The 14,917-nt window shown below is 53.4% G+C and overlaps 2 protein-coding genes across 4 annotated transcripts in view; one reads left to right on the top strand and one right to left on the bottom strand.

The window, feature by feature from the left end:
* The window catches only part of SZT2 (SZT2, KICSTOR complex subunit), a 58,560-nt gene extending 46,620 nt beyond the window's left edge, over positions 1-11,940 (top strand). The window contains exons 63-74 of one of the 3 annotated variants that reach the window (XM_026853839.1): positions 1,138-1,343; positions 1,463-1,556; positions 2,936-3,016; positions 3,424-3,498; positions 4,545-4,610; positions 5,862-6,075; positions 6,364-6,547; positions 6,856-6,978; positions 7,248-7,749; positions 8,046-8,162; positions 8,571-8,639; positions 11,178-11,940. In XM_026853839.1, the coding sequence (XP_026709640.1) occupies positions 1,138-1,343; positions 1,463-1,556; positions 2,936-3,016; positions 3,424-3,498; positions 4,545-4,610; positions 5,862-6,075; positions 6,364-6,547; positions 6,856-6,978; positions 7,248-7,749; positions 8,046-8,162; positions 8,571-8,639; positions 11,178-11,321 (1,875 nt within the window). In that variant the 3' untranslated portion in view covers positions 11,322-11,940. The remainder of the gene's footprint in view (positions 1-1,137; positions 1,344-1,462; positions 1,557-2,935; positions 3,017-3,423; positions 3,499-4,544; positions 4,611-5,861; positions 6,076-6,363; positions 6,548-6,855; positions 6,979-7,247; positions 7,750-8,045; positions 8,163-8,570; positions 8,640-11,177) is intronic. The other 2 variants (XM_026853840.1, XM_026853841.1) reach the window with 2 other exon arrangements.
* A 580-nt stretch (positions 11,941-12,520) lies between these two features.
* Positions 12,521-14,917, bottom strand: part of HYI (hydroxypyruvate isomerase (putative)) — a 7,425-nt gene continuing 5,028 nt past the window's right edge. Inside the window, exons 3-8 of the mRNA XM_026853903.1 lie at positions 13,846-13,962; positions 13,616-13,694; positions 13,380-13,429; positions 13,121-13,190; positions 12,816-12,950; positions 12,521-12,652 (exon numbers count right to left, since the gene is read on the bottom strand). Coding sequence (XP_026709704.1) covers positions 12,564-12,652; positions 12,816-12,950; positions 13,121-13,190; positions 13,380-13,429; positions 13,616-13,694; positions 13,846-13,962 — 540 coding nt within the window. The 3' untranslated portion in view covers positions 12,521-12,563. The remainder of the gene's footprint in view (positions 12,653-12,815; positions 12,951-13,120; positions 13,191-13,379; positions 13,430-13,615; positions 13,695-13,845; positions 13,963-14,917) is intronic.

The raw sequence follows: 14,917 nt of genomic DNA, 5'->3' as shown, positions 1-14,917 counted from the left end.
CAGGCTCTTGTAATTTATCTAAGTGTCAAAAAGATTCTGATAGGGTCTTTAAGCAGAGGTTGCTACAGAAATTGAGCACTCGTAAGCAAAAGGAAAAGTATCATCACAGAATGAAAACTTCACTTTGTTTTTGGAACAGAGTGAAATGAAAATTGGTTATTCAATTTGAAGAGCTGTGCAGCAGGGGTTTCAATGTTGTGTATTGGGTTCTGTATCTCCAGATCATTTATTGTAGTACATATGAGATGTTGGGTGTTGCAATGCTGTATGGCTGTTCAGATTTGTCAGAACAGAAAATTAACTTGAGAGAGACCTGAGTAGCCTGTGAAATGAGGGGTATTGTGGGAGCTGGGACCTGGTTCTCAGTAAAACAGTGCACAATGTAGAGATAGATTAGAACTCCTGTATTGTACACTAACTGCAGAGCCTGTACAGAGCAGACAGCTCAGTGGATTTCTTCAATTCATGAAGAAATCAGTTGGATACAAAAGGCAAACCGTTCATCAGAAAGGGGTGTTAGTATTATGGATAATATTCCAATACATTTCCAGAATAGTAGTGTATCAGTGTCTTCATCTGGACAGTGAGACCAAGCATCTTGGGGCAATGGCACTGACCTAGAGAGTCTCAGAGAAGGTCAGAGAGTAGCCAGAGATCCCAGGTAAGGAGACTGCTGCTGGAGTAGGTGAATGAAAGGACAGATAGAAATATGTAAAAGAGCCACAGCATTGAAATACAGAGATCAAGAAAAAAAATCTCTGTCTCTCACAGCACAAAGACACTTAAGTCGTGAAAAGGAGAACTGAAAATGGTTAAAAGGAAACACTATTTCTATTCAGTGCTGCTGAACTACTAGTAAATCCTGCAAACTCAGCAGGATTCATAAGGGGATGTGAATTTTCCTTTTCTGCCAGGACACCTTTTCCTGCAGTCTGCTGCAGGGCTGTTAGGCCTGTCCATGGCTGGGTTGGATCTTGCATTTTGGCACATGTACTAGGACAGTGTTTGGGGAACCAGCTGTTAGTACTCTGACAGAGGTTTGCCCTCTGCTCAGCCAGGACTGGTGATGTCCCAGCAAGTGTCGCATGTGGGGGCCAGTCACAGCAGTTCTCCTTAGGAAACAATTTTGTCTTCCAGAAGCGCCACCGCTCAAATGACTCTACAGCTTCAGGGAGAGACCGGAGCCACAGCTGTGACTCGGCAGAAGCGCTGCCCTGCAAGGTGAAAGAGGAGCCCTGGCTGCAGGAGATGTGCAATGCCTTCTTGCAGCAATACATCCAGTACCTGCAGAGCATGGGCTTCATTCTGGTCCAGGTGCGGCCACCCTCACCCACCACTCGCAGGTCAGTGGCGTTCTGGGACCCCTGTTGTTGTTGAAGGGCGGCCACACTGAGCTATGCCCTGGTTTGACACACGAGGTGTTGGCTCCCCTGCTCAAGGCTGTCTCTGCTGTCTTTTCCAGTAGCACAAGCCGGATCCGGGCTCTGGCAGCAATGGGTGTGGAGGGGAGAGGGTCCTTTTCCTACACGAAGCCAAAAGCAGAAGGGAGTCCAAAGGTGAGTGCAGTCCATGAGATGGGTGGAACTGGGATGGAAGTCAGGCTGTGGAGTGGGGCAGTTCTCCTGGTTGGCTTTTGAATCAATTTCACACAGAAAGCATGTGAAAAGGCAGAGAAAGCATCAAAGCCAAAAAAAGTCTGTCTAGCTCAGCACCATCTTTGGAATGTTGGGTCAGATGAGACCTTCTTGCCCTCCTGCATGTCATCCTGCAGCCCTCGGAGCCCCTTCCTGGGCCTGGGTGGAACCCAGGACAAATCTCAAAAGGACAGCAACAACTTTGAGGGGACTCGGAAGAGGAGCAGGGTGACATGGGGCCAGGTCAGCTGCCTTTGGGTGTGATTCTGGAGGTTTACCTCAGCATCTTTGGTTAAGGACAACTCTGGGGCAGAACGATCTTTAGTGAGATGAATACTGAAGTTGAAGAGGTCAGAAGAGATAAACCTGGAATGGCTCTGCTGTGAGAGCAGGAAGAGCAGGCTGAGGTTCCTCATTTCTAAGGAAGTAGCAACTAGGGAGGAACAGGAGAGAGCTCTACCAAATTGTAGCTAACCTGGAAAGGGATTGATTCCTTGCTCTCTTATTCAATAAATCACCTAGACAGCATCAAATCAAAGTATTGGGAGCCAGTTTCAAAGCTGAAGGGAGTGTGTCTTTGTGCAGCAGTGCTCATTATCAAAAGGTTTTGTGAACACTAAGAGCTTACATGAGTTCTGTGAAAACGAGCTTACAAGAGAGAGTAGGTAAGTACCTAGAAGAGGAATCCATCACTAGATAGGCAAAAGCCACCTTGGCTCATGAAATCACCCAGGGGTGATGGGAGCACATAACATTTGCTCACCCTTTTCTGACACTTTCCTGGCATCTGCCTTTGACTGATACTGGTACAGCATTGTGGGCAAGGCAGCACCTTGCAGTTAAATGGGAAAAGAGAAATCCAGTGGAACAACTTAACAGGGGACAGATGAATTTGCTGGCAGCTAAGCTCCAAGTCCAAATTGGATGCCTCTCATAGTCACTATGTCAGGCAGATGTGATGGTCTGAGGAGAGCTCAGCAGGAAGAGTTGGGAGTGAGGTTTTATGGGCAGCATCACTCCTCAGCTCACAGTGTCCTCGAACTCTAGAGACACCTCTCTTGAGTAAACAGGAGGTGAAGGGAATAGTGTGCCTGGTGTGCCCTCTCAAAGGGTGTGTATTAAGTTCGTTAGAATTCTTGTCACGCTCAGCTCTGGCACGTGTGCTCTTCTCCCTCTAATGAGGGTGCTCAGTTGTTGAAGCTCCTGTTTCCACCTCTGCCACAGAGTCTTGTGACAGCCTCACACCCTGGGTTGCTTTCCTATGCCAGAGAACCTTTTCAGCTTTGTCATTCTCTTCCCAGAGCACAAGCCCTGCTGTTGCCACCTATCACCTACAGAGAGCTCTTCCAGGTGGGATTGTGCTGATGGAGTTGGCATTCCAGGTAAGAAAGAATAAGAAACAAAGAATGATCTCTGGGGGTTCAGAGACAGTCTTCAGAGGTGACAGAGTGATGAGGAGGAGTGCAGCAGGGATATTTGATTCTTCATTTCTTGTCCTGCCTCTGCTGTGGTCCTGCAGGACTGTGGATCAGGTAGAGATGGTTCTGCAGGGCTCGGAGCAGTAAGAGCTGCCTGAAGGGGGGGCTAATAAAAGCTACAAGGGCTCAGCACCAGGTAGGGTGCTCTGTACTCAGGCATGTGTTGGCTGTGCCAGCTTGATTCCGACAGGAGGGGAGACAAAACATGGAGCAAGAGTGTCTGGGAGCCAGCCCAGAGGATGAAGCATGGGGGCTGTTCTTCCCTGGAGAGGCCCAATGCCTGCACTGTGCTCATGTGCTCTCTCTTCCAGGGCTATTACTTCTGTGTGAAGCAGTACGCACTAGAGTGCTCACGGATCCCCATGGGACAGTCTGTGAACTCCCAGGTAATGGCTTTGCAGGCACAGCTGGTGTTTCTCAGGGTCAGGGATGCTTTGGGGAGGCAGCCATCTCTGGGACAGTGGGCATTCCAGGTGTAGCAAGTTCTAGAGAGCTCTGTTCCCTCCTTATGGAAAAGCAGAACCACAAAGAACCTTCTGCAGCCACATGCCCTCTGTCCATGCTGCTTGAGCAGGTCTGGAGTGCAGTGAAAGAGGGTGGGAGGTCTGCCAAGAGGATGATGCCTGTCCTAGCTTAGGGAGCAAGATAGAGCAGACTGGGGAGCAATAGGAGCAATTCTGGCAAAGATGACTGCTCCAGGGAAAGCCAGTGATGGAAAGCCAGAAGCTCTCCGCTTCCCTTGGAACAAGAAGGAAATGGAATGGGAACAGGGATATGTGAACATGGTTGGCTGTCCTTTGTGGGAGGAGATCACTTTCTGCACCAGGAACCCTGGTTCTTGATACCTCTGTGCCTTGCTCTACAACACCATGGGTTTGCCTGCTCCCTTCTCTCTTGGTGTGTCAGGGTGTCTCCTGCCTGTCCCCAGGGCACTGGGTGGCTGTGTACAGGCCGGTCAGCCCGTCTGTCTGAGACAGGTGGTGTGCGTGACCATACTGTCCTTTCTAAGGTGGCTCTGTAGCAAGGCTGCATCTTGTATATGCCAAGAGTGTTTCTCCTAAGCTTGGAGCCTGCCAGGACCTCGCCTGAGGGTTTGCTAAGCCTTTCCTGGGAAGCCCACACATGCACAGCGGAGGGTTACCAGGCTGCAGCTGGCATTGCAGGGAACATCCAGGCTCTCTTTGACTGACTTGGGAAAAGACTTTGCCTGGTTTTGCAGTGGAAGGGGATGGTCCTGGGAGCAGTGGGCAAGAGGTGTGGGGCTTGCGGCAGGGGCCTGGCCCGGAGTTCTCCCAGATGGGGCAGTTCAGCTCCTCTGGCCCTTTTGTCCCCTTGTCCCACCCTGGGCCTGTGCAGGACAGGCTGGATGCAGGAACAGGGCTGGGCAGTGCCTTGTCTCTCCTCCCACTGGCTGTGCATCTCTCTCCATCAGGGCAATCTTACAGCCAGAGCTCGCAGCAAGAGCTGCATGGGACCCAGCTCCGTCTCTGAGTCTGCGGTACGTCCTCTCCTCCCACTGCCATGCTGAGCATGGCAGGACCTGCCAGTGCAGGGCTGAACCTCCCACTGGCTGTGCTTCCACCCTTCGTGCCTCCAGTGATGGCTGTGGGAGCTGCCTCTTGCCTCTTGTGTCAGTGCCTTCCATAGCAGTACCTACCACAGTGGGCAGCACAGCTTGGGAGGATAATGGGGTGGGCCCCAGGTGCTGGCATGGGGGCAGTGCCTTGTGTTTCTTGCTCTTTGCCCTGCCTTTCTTGTGGCAGAGCTATAGGCTTCTCTCCGGGCTTGCCCTGGCTATGTGGGTTGCCTTCTGGCTCATAGCAGCAGCAATGCAGGTGGTGCAGAGAGCAAGGACAGCCTGTTCTCTTGCCACTGCCTCCTTCCTGCTGGTTTTCCCTTCTTGTCCTTTTCTTAAGACAAGGGATTATAGTGTGGGTCAACTTCGCAGAGGTGTCAGAGAGCCAAAAGACATTAAAACTGTGGGCCTCTAGCATGAGGGCAAGGCTGAGGCCTTCACCAACCCTGTCCCCTGTGCCAAGTAGCTGCAGTTGTGCTGGGAGCATGGCCAGGGCTGAGTGTGTGCAGGCTGATGCTGCCCCAGTGAAGAACCAGCACACTGTGCAGAGGTGATGGCCATGTGCCGGAAGGATTCTCTCTGGACACAGTTGGATCTGGCTTCCCAGCAGCCAGCCTGGGTCCCTGTTCGTTACTGAGCACAGGGCATTCGCAACTCTGCTGTTGCCCATCTCTGGGTTCAGCCATTCCCCACAGGCCCCTGTGCTGCTTTCTGCTCTCAAATAACATTCAGGGAGTCAGTCTTTGCCTGTAGATCCAGAACTTGCTGGGGCTCCAGCCCCAGTGTGTCCAGTATCCGCTTAGGGATGAGGCAGTGCAGAGCAGCACTCAGCTGAAAGAAGGCTGTGTCCTCCTTCACAGCCACATGGCCTTCAGCTTAAGGGGGGGGATGAACCTCATGCCAAAAAGTGAGGCAGTGCCAATCAGTCTGTGCTGTCACTGGAGACCTGGAGTGGGGTCCAGGGTGGAAGGAGCCACCGAGCTGGATGCCCTGGGGCTAGGCCTGCAGGTCTGCTCTTTGCACTGTGCACACAGCTTCTTGGCTGCAGCCTGTTCTGGTGTCGGCGCAGGGGTGGCTGCACTGGCTCTGCCATTCCTTGCTGTCAGCAGGGCTTTGCAGGAGGGTGTGAGGTGCCTGGTAACATTCCTGCCTTGACTCCCTGTCCCTCCGCAGCTCTCCATGCTCTTCACGGAGGAGTGTGACAAGGTGCGAGACCTCATGCACGTGCATTCGTTCAGCTATGACTTCCACTTGCGTATAGTCCACCAGTATCTGCTGGGCTCCCACATGACTCTCCGTCAGGGCTACCATCTCACCAGCTTCCTGGAGGATTTCATTGCCCACCACCCCGACATCCCCAAATTTGGCCGCAACCACGTTTTCCAAGGTGTGTAGCTCAACATGTGCTCAGTCTGGGGTTGATCACCAGCCCATAACTTGGCAAAAGGTTTCCAAGTGCTTTACAAATAAACCTGACCTTTGGAGTATGCAGGGAGGTGACAGGGAGAGGATGACATGAGGAGCCCAGCTCCACAGGAAGACTTTGCTGCTCTGTTGTGGAAGGGAGATGGGTTGTTTTAGCGCTCTGTCCCCCAGAGTGGTTTGTAGGACACTGCTCTGCCGGGGTAAGAGGCACTGAGCGTCTCCTGTGATAACAATGTGTCCTTTCCCCTAGGCATGCTGGCCCTGCCCACCAACATGATCACTGCACACCAGTTGTACAACTACATTGCTGACCACGCCAACACCTACCACATGAAACCCCTGCGCATGGCCCGGCCGGCCACGGGCAGTGACAACAAGAAGGGGACACCAGGCACAGAGCAGAATGAATATGCACTGGTCTCTATTTGGAACAGGTGAGTGCATCTGCTGAAAGTTTCTGGAGCTGCCAGAGATTGGTGGGTACCCCCTAGTCCTGGGGACACTGCCATGAGGTGCCAGTAAAGCTGACTGTTCTACACAGTGCTTAGGCAGCAGTTCTGCCGCGCTTCTCTGAGGTAGCCAACAGGGGTGATGTGCCTGTGTGCTCATGCATTTGACACCCATAGCACTTCTGAGGAGTCCCGCTGTGCTGAATTCCCCATGCCCAGTAGTTCCATTGTGACCAAGAGCTCTGGTGGAACAAAGTGAGGTCCCCTTCATATTGCTGTGCTTTTGCTCCCAGCTCGGGCTCCTACAAGGACTCTGAAGGTCTGCGTCATCACGATGACTTTGATGTGTCCCTCCTGGTCTGTCACAGTGCAGCACCATTTGAGGAGCAGAGTGAGGCAGAGAGACGCATGCTCCGGTGAGCACCAGGGGCCCAGAGACATGACATCAAAGCTTCCTGGCTGGGGAGGAGGGCTCTGGGAGGGCCTGGATCTGTCTGCGACATCACAGGCAGGTTTGCTGCTGTCTGGGATGATCCTCGCAGGGAACTGGGCAGTGTGGTATCTGTCCTTGTCTGGGCAGAGGAGCACCCCTACTAGCAGGGACAGAGAGGCCCATGATTCATTCACAGCCCAGCTGAGAAGGGAGCAGCTCTTCCCCAGGTCACAAGTGTCTCCTTGCTCTCAGCTTGCGTTTCTACGTCATCATGACTAGCCAGCGGGAGCTCTTTCCCCGGCTCACGGCCGATATGCGACGCTTCAAGAAGCTGCCACGCTTGCAGCGGGAAGTGCTGGAGCCTGTGGTGGGCCGGGCAGCCTGGGAGGCAGCGGAGCCGGAGACGAGCCTGGGGCAGCAGCAGCCGGCAGAGCGGGAGCTGTGGCAGGACGTGGAGGACAGCAGCGAGTTCTACGCAGGGGGCACGCAAGTCAAACTGGGGCCAGGGCTTTTCTACACCTCACCGCTCTTCCCCTTGCTGGCCTCCGAGGTGGCCTCAGCCCAGAAGCAGCTCAGCAGTATGGTGCAGCTGGCCAAGTGCCACTGCCGTAGGGACAACCTCTGGAAGCGCCTCTTCCTTCTGGAGCCTCTGGCTTCTGACAAGCTGAAGCTGGGCAAGCTCTCGCTGGTGGAGCTGGAGGAGCTGCTCGATGCTGTGCATGGAAAATCCATTGCTGATGTCGACCCCCAGCTGGTGAGCAGCAGGGATGGAGCCATGGTGCACAGCAGCCGCTGTTCTGCTCTGGGGCTGGCATGGGGCGCCAGGTGAAGGACCTGCAGGGCACATCTCTTCCTGCTTGGTGGGAAGGCAGAGACAGGAACATGGCTCCTAGCTGGCAGGGGAAGGGTGAGGCTGCATGGACCTGTCTACGGAGGTCAGCGGGCTGTGAGGGATGCGTCTGATTTGGGTTCTGAAGGCTGCTGTGGCATTATGGCTGTTGGTGCCATGGCTAGAGGGAGGCTGAAATCAGCCCTTTTCCATGCCTGCAGGGATGCTTCCTCACCATGACAGTCTCCTGGTATCAGAGTCTCATCAAAGTGCTGTTGAGCCGCTTTCCCCAGAGCTGTCGGCACTTCCACAACGCTGAAACTGGCACCCAGTATCTGGTAAGACACAGCCCGTCACCCCCCCCCTGCAGCCGCTCTACCCTGTCCAGGGTCCCTGCCTGCTGTGGCTTCTCACAGTGTGAGCCTGGCATGGGCTGTCAGGACAACGTGGGCGCCATCACGATGTTGTTCTCCATTCTGCTACTAGTGCAGCATGAGGTGTGTGCTCCTGTGCTACAGCTGTGTCTGTTTGTCTGCCCCTGGCAGGCAGGACGCTCTGCACCCCCAGAACCTCATGCCGTGTATATCCCCATGGGGCTCACCTTTGAGCCTGGCAAACCTGCACCTTAACGGCTCTATCCTGGCACTCATCCTGCACACCAGCACATCCCCGGGTGGGTGCTGTTTGTATCCCTGTCATGGGGTTTACTGTTCCCTTTCCAACGTGTGTTGTGGCTCTCCTCACAGGTCGTGCTCAACCAGAAGTTCACGGATTGCTTCGTTCTTGTGTTTCTCGATTCTCATTCAGGAAAGACGGTAAGAACTGGGGAACACAAGAGCAGCTATATTGGCTCAGGCTAGGGATCTGTCTAGATTCATCCAGCAGTGGCCAAGGGCAAGGGTGTATGGGGAGAATAAGAACAGGGCAAGAAGCTTGTAACACCTTTCCTAAATACTGTCCCAACATAAGAACATCTGTGACTCAGGCCTTTACTGAGCTAGAAGTGACCTTTGATTTTATTTAATAGCCCTCCACAGCTTTATTTTGTTTGGTTAATTTCTGGCATCCATGATTTACCCTGACTTGCAGCTCTATGAAGCAATTACAATCTAGATGAAGAACTACCTTCCTTGGCTTGTTTTTGAAGGTCCTTCTGCTTGTTTCATGTGATGCCCCTTTGTTCTTATATTAGAAAACAGTGAACAGTTGATCCTCTTCTCCTTTGTAGGGTTGGTTTTGGATCATGCTCTCAGCCTTCTCTCTACCCAGGTTAGGGAGTCCTGTATTCAGCTCAAAGCCAGATCACACTGGGTCTGGTTGGGAAGGGTCACCAGTCCTGTGGTCTGCTTCTACCTGGGCAGAAAGGAAGGGGACCTGCACTGTGAGGGTCCCAGCAAACCTGCATGGGCCTTGGCCTTCATTGGACTTGAGGGAAAAAATACTTGGTTTTCAGCTGTGCTCCCAGGCAGGGTGCAGGATGATTAACAGGGAATGCAGCTCCATGCGAGAGCAGGGGATCTACAAGACATTCCAGTCCACAGTGAGGCTTTTGCAGAGGCTGCAACTTAACTGATTCCTTTGTAAATAAATCACACTCCATCTTAAAAGCAGGTAGGGGAGTCAGAGGCGGTGCCTGCTGGAGGGCTGCTCAGTGCCGCCTGTCACCTGATGGTGGAGAGCCCTTCCCATTTTGTGCTGGAGCTTTTGTTGTGGCCATTTCTATCCTCTTCGTGCCAGTGGTAGCTCAGAGGTGAAACTTCCTCCCTGGTCCACTAGATTCACCTCCACAGTCCGAAGGTGAAATTTTTGCTAACTCCATGTTGCTGTGTTAAACAAGCTGAGCTCTTGAGCCTCCCTTCCCCAGTGGCTTCATTGTCATTCAGAGCCCTCTAGGGATCAGGTCAGCCTTTCTAAATAAAGGTGTCCAAGACTACACCCAGTATTACTGAGGAGTCTCAGCAGAGCCTTCTGCGATTGGTCTGAGACTTTTCTGTCCCTGCCTGGTGTTTCCAGTACAGCCTAGGGTGTTATTTGCCTTTTCATGGTCATGTCTTACTGGTCATAGTGTCACCTTGTGGTCACTGATATGATGTACCCAGACCCTCCATCACCTCTCCCAGTGACTCCCATCAAATCCTTTGTGTTCCTCACCTTTTATTTTGTGCTTAACATTCATCCCATTCCTGTGGCCTCTCAAAAGTCTCTAGGGCTTTTTTTGCATTATCCCAATTCCTTTCTCTATTAGTGCCTTAAACTTTATCAGCATGCTCCTCATCTTTGTACCAGACTCATTAAAGTACTAGGCAACGTGAGTCACAAAACCTGTCCTGAAGGAATATTTGTAACCCCTCTCCAGCCTGCTACTTCCCCTTTCAGCTCTACCATCTTCACCGTACAATTTTTGTGTTAATTCCTATCTTTTCAGCTTACCTAAATATCCCACATGGCACTACATCAAATTCTTCCTGAAGCTCAGATAAGATATACCATGATTCCTTTGTCTAGAAATACTACCTTATCAAAGAGAAGTCTAGTGTTAGCACATCACTTTGGTAACATGAAGCTGAATTTTCCTCATGGTTCTTTCTCTTCAAGCCTGCTCTAAAGGCTTGCATGCTGCTGGAGTTATGCTCACAAATCACTTTTTCTTCCCTCTTAAATGATGGTGGTGCATTTTTTGTTTTGCAGTTATGCAGCTGTTCTCATGGCTTTACAAGTTTGTTAGGGAACCTGACTACTACATGTGCAGCAATTCGGTTCTGGAGAACATCCAGTTCCTGTGTCATTCCTCCATGATGCTGAGTGCACCAAGTCACATTTTCCTTCTGCTTCAGCTCCTGTAACCTTCTCTTCTGAACTGTGTTCTCTGCTCCCCTCTGCCCTTGCCCTGCCTTGTCGGTGCAGTCGCTAATGAGAATAGAGCAGCCAGCATTTATTTTTAGGATTGCAGTTATTACGTCTAATCTCCTCCCCTTCCCCATTTGTTCACTCCTACTCTTTGCCTTAGAAGAAGAAATTTCCCTCTAATTTCCCTAGAAGCCCCTATTACTATGGCGGCAGTATGATCCCCTCCTCTCTAGAGGCTGCTGCTGGGGTTGGGATAACTGCAGATGCATGGGGGCTGGGACAGAGTGAGTGGGCAAGTCCTTGCACCAGAAAAATTGGGAGGAGGCTGAAACATGCTCTGTCACAGGAGGAGGCACTAGCTTAGTGCTGTTGGCACTAAAGAAGTCCTAAAAGACTTCTCCCAGCCCCTGCCTGCCACTGCCAAAAAAGTGCCCACACAGCTGGGCTAGGGACTGTACAGTGCTTGTCTCAATCCTGTCCCCTGACCTGCTCCTCCTTCTCAGCAGAGCCTCACTGTGGTTTTTCGGGAGCCGTTCCCAGTGCAGCCCCAGAACAGCGAGAGCCCTCTGCCCCAGCTTGTGTCCACATATCACCACCTGGAGTCAGTCATCAACACTGCCTGCTTCAACCTCTGGACAGGCCTGCTCTAGCACTGGCACCCGTGTACTGGACCCCTCGGCGTGGCTGTACCATGGGTGACGATGGGGAAGAACAGGCCCCTGGGGGGGTCCTGTGCTCCAACACTGCAGGCACTGCTGCTCATGGCACATGTAGGTACTGAACTGAGGAGCCTGGGGATATGCACCTCCGTCGTTGGCTGGCTGGCTGGTGTGGCCCTCAGTGTGCTGGTGTTGGTGGGTTTGATACAGAATGACCTTGAACCGCAACGCAAGGGGAGGAGCTTGGCTGTTCTGGCTCGCCTGAAGCAGAGCAACTCTCAGGGACATGGCTTTGGCATTTGCAGGTGAGTTCTGCCTGCTCGGAAGGGACGGAGGAACACACTCAGCACGTCTTCTGCACAAGGCAGCATCGCACAGTGCTCTGGCTTTAGGCAGAAAGACTCCTGGACTTGAAGGCTCTGGGCAGTGCGGCTGCCCACTTTGGGCCTTTTGCTTTCATCAGGAGAGCACCAAATGGGACAGGGAGGGTGAACTGGACCAGTGGAAGGTTTTATGGAGATGTACATTAAAGCCATTGATGTATCTGTGAAATAAACTGAACCAGATTCGCACTCAGGTGCCATAGGCTCGCATGTGGAAAGCCTCCTGCAAGGGCAGAGAGGCATCCCTGGCTGTGGGACTGGCTGGGTTTGCAGCAGTCACTCTTGATCCAGAGCAGGAGCAGCAGGGCAGACAGCCCTGAGTGTCTGTGGGCAGGCAGCCCCCAGCCTCTTACCTTGCTTGGGCAGCCTGTGAGGGGGCAGCTTGCTCCAGTTTCTCCACCTGCTGCAGGGCCAGTGCTGGGCACTGGTAGCAGCCTTGAGAACTGCAGGGCTTCTGCAGCCCAGAGCCATCTTATCAGAATTCTAGGCACCAGCTGGAGCTGGACTGGGAAAACTCATGCCCTTTCCAAGGAGCGAATGCTCCCCTCAGGGGGGTAGGCTGGAAACCTCTCCCTGCACACCGGAGGTGAAGGTGCTCCTGTGTACTGCTAGTCACCTACAGCACTGCCCAGGCCTTCCCCAGATGTGACATGCTGCAGACACTGTGTGAGTAGATGAGGTCAGAGTGCTTGGGCTGGCCCAGTAGGGCCTGGGAAAAGGAAATATGACACAGGTGCTCCTAACTTTGCTCTAGGAATCATCCCACCCACCACCATCCCCTAGTCCTAGAGAAGACAGACATGCTTCTCTTTTAAATTGCTTTGACTTTTATTCCAGTGATTTCTTTGTTTTAGTTTGCTGCCTTGCTGGTCCCACTGTGCTGCAGGCCTCGGCTCTCCCAGTATGAGCGCAGCCAGCCCAGACCTTCCAGGGTGTCTCCTGGAGTGACAGGCATGCCCAGGCAAGCTGGAGTGGCTTCTGCTCGGGACAGGGCTCTTGTCCCCGGGCAGGGACTCCGATGCCCAGGACCTGCCTGGCCCCAGGACCTGCCCACTGGTCTGTGCTTGGATGTGGGACTCAGACCACCTGCGGGCCCACTCACCTTTCGGAGCGTACTCGCACCCCACGTAGCCAGTGTAGCCGAGGGACTCCAGGAGCTCAAAGATGTAGGGGAAGTTCAACTCTCCAGGGCTGTCAGGCTCGTGCCGCCCTGGCACCTGTGCAATCTGGATGTGACCTAGGGAGGGAACAGGAACTGCTCAGCCCTGCTTGCAGCCTTCTCCAGGCATGAGACAAGGGCAGCCTCACACCCCCAGCCAGCCGGAACAAAGTGTGGGGCAGGAGGGACCCATCTCAAAGCTGCTCCTGCCCCGCAGCCACAGAGCCAGTTTGGGTACAGGGCCTTACCGATGAGTGGGAAGTATGTCTCCAGGTTGCGTGACAAATTCCCATCCATGATCTGGCAGTGAAAAAGGTCCTGTGGGAGAGTGGAAGATGCTGCAGCTGTTCAGTAGGGAGCAGTCAAGGATGGCTGTGCTACAGTGTCTGTCCCTCCCCATGTCTCCAGGAGGGGGTAACAAGCCTGCACCCCCTGGGCTTCCCCTGGGGGCCTGTGCAAGGTTCCCTGGTAGAGGTTGGACCCTGGAGATCTTCAATGCTGACTCACCAGCTGCAGCTTCAGGTTCGGTCGTCCCACCTTCTCCAGGATGGCAGCAGCTAAGGGTGCAAGAAATGAGGAAACCATCACCCCCAAGCTAGAAGCTTCATGGTGAAGCCCTGAGATCCTCTTCATCAACTGTGTTCCCTCAGCATCTCCCTGCATGTGAGGCAACCTCCTGTCTTTAAGACTAGGGATGCTTCTCCTCCTCTGAAGGAGATTTTGGGGAGAGATGTCTGCCTTACCTTGGTGTGGGGTGTTCAGATAGTAGCTAGGGTCAGTGATGCGGTTGTTAATAGGCTCCACCAGTCCAATCATGTCTTCCTGTAACACAGTAATGGCACCCTGCAGAGCATCCTGTCACCTCTGCAGCAGGGAGCACTCCTTCCCCATGCCAGGCTCCTGGGGGATTCTCCATCCCTGGTACCCTAAGCATATGTAAGTACCCATGGAGCAGGACCTATTCCCCACTTACCTGGGCCAGGAGGTCAGAAGCATATCTGAGATTCTCAATGAAGGTGGTTTCCATCTCACCTGCTACTGTGGCCCGGTCTGTGCCTGGGGGAACCCGCCCGGCCATCAGGTGGATCCTACAGATACAGAGAGGTCAATCACAGGCAGCAGCTTCAGTGATCAGTAGCTGGTTGGATCTAATACACCTTCCTCTGCTGATAGAAAATGGGGCCAGGCTAGGGGAGCAGATACAGAAGGGGGTAAGAGGAGCCATCTCCCTCCAGGAGGCACAACAGGTGCTGGCGAGCTGCAGGGATGCAAACACACACCCTCCCACCGCAGTAGGCAGAGGGATGTCTTTGAATCTTTTGCCTGACAAACCGCAGACCTTGATTCTCCTTTTGCCAGCTCCCTCCACTTCTTTCTTCCCGAGGCTGGAGCTCTCTTAGGGTCTGGCTCCTGGGGCTGCCCTGAGGCCAGCAGGATGGGCAGCAGGGTGCTGCCTCTGCTGGCGACAGCTTCCATGCCTCGTCTCACCGCTTGCTGGCTTAGAGCCGGGAGGGGATGGTGGCCAGTGCCCGGCTACACCAGACTACGTGCAGAACTTGCTGGCCAGGCAAGAGCAAGGCTCTGCAGCAACTGTTTGGGGAAACTGTAGAGTGAAAACAAAAACCTTTTCACTCTGCCTGTTAGCAGAGAGTGCAAATGAATCAGGACAAGCCCTGGTTGGCCCAGCCCGTGCCCTCTGCAGGGCTGGCTTTGGGCTTTCTAAGTGAAAGAATGATGCAAAGCAAATAGAATAAAAGGGCCACGTTGGGTTCCGAAGGGGATTGTGCCAGTTGCATCTCTTACAGTGCCTCTGCTGTGCTGTAATCAGTGTGGCCTTCAGGAGAGTAACTGTTGTGTCCTGGGGCAAACAACTGGTGTAATCAGGGAGGAAAAAAGGGAGGATTATCATGGGGACTGTTGTGTAGAGGTGTGGGCAAAAGCCTCCGCGGTGGAGGGCAGGGTGGAGAGTGCCTGCCAGCTCGGGGTCAGCTCCAGGGAGCACCTTACGGCCGCGGCCCCGCACACAGCGGTCTGCAACGCACCGG

This window comes from Athene cunicularia (genome assembly GCF_003259725.1).
Source record: "Athene cunicularia isolate RWA chromosome 8 unlocalized genomic scaffold, athCun1 chr8_part1, whole genome shotgun sequence".
Taxonomy (NCBI): domain Eukaryota; kingdom Metazoa; phylum Chordata; class Aves; order Strigiformes; family Strigidae; genus Athene; species Athene cunicularia.
This window is presented reverse-complemented; position numbering and strand designations above follow the sequence as displayed.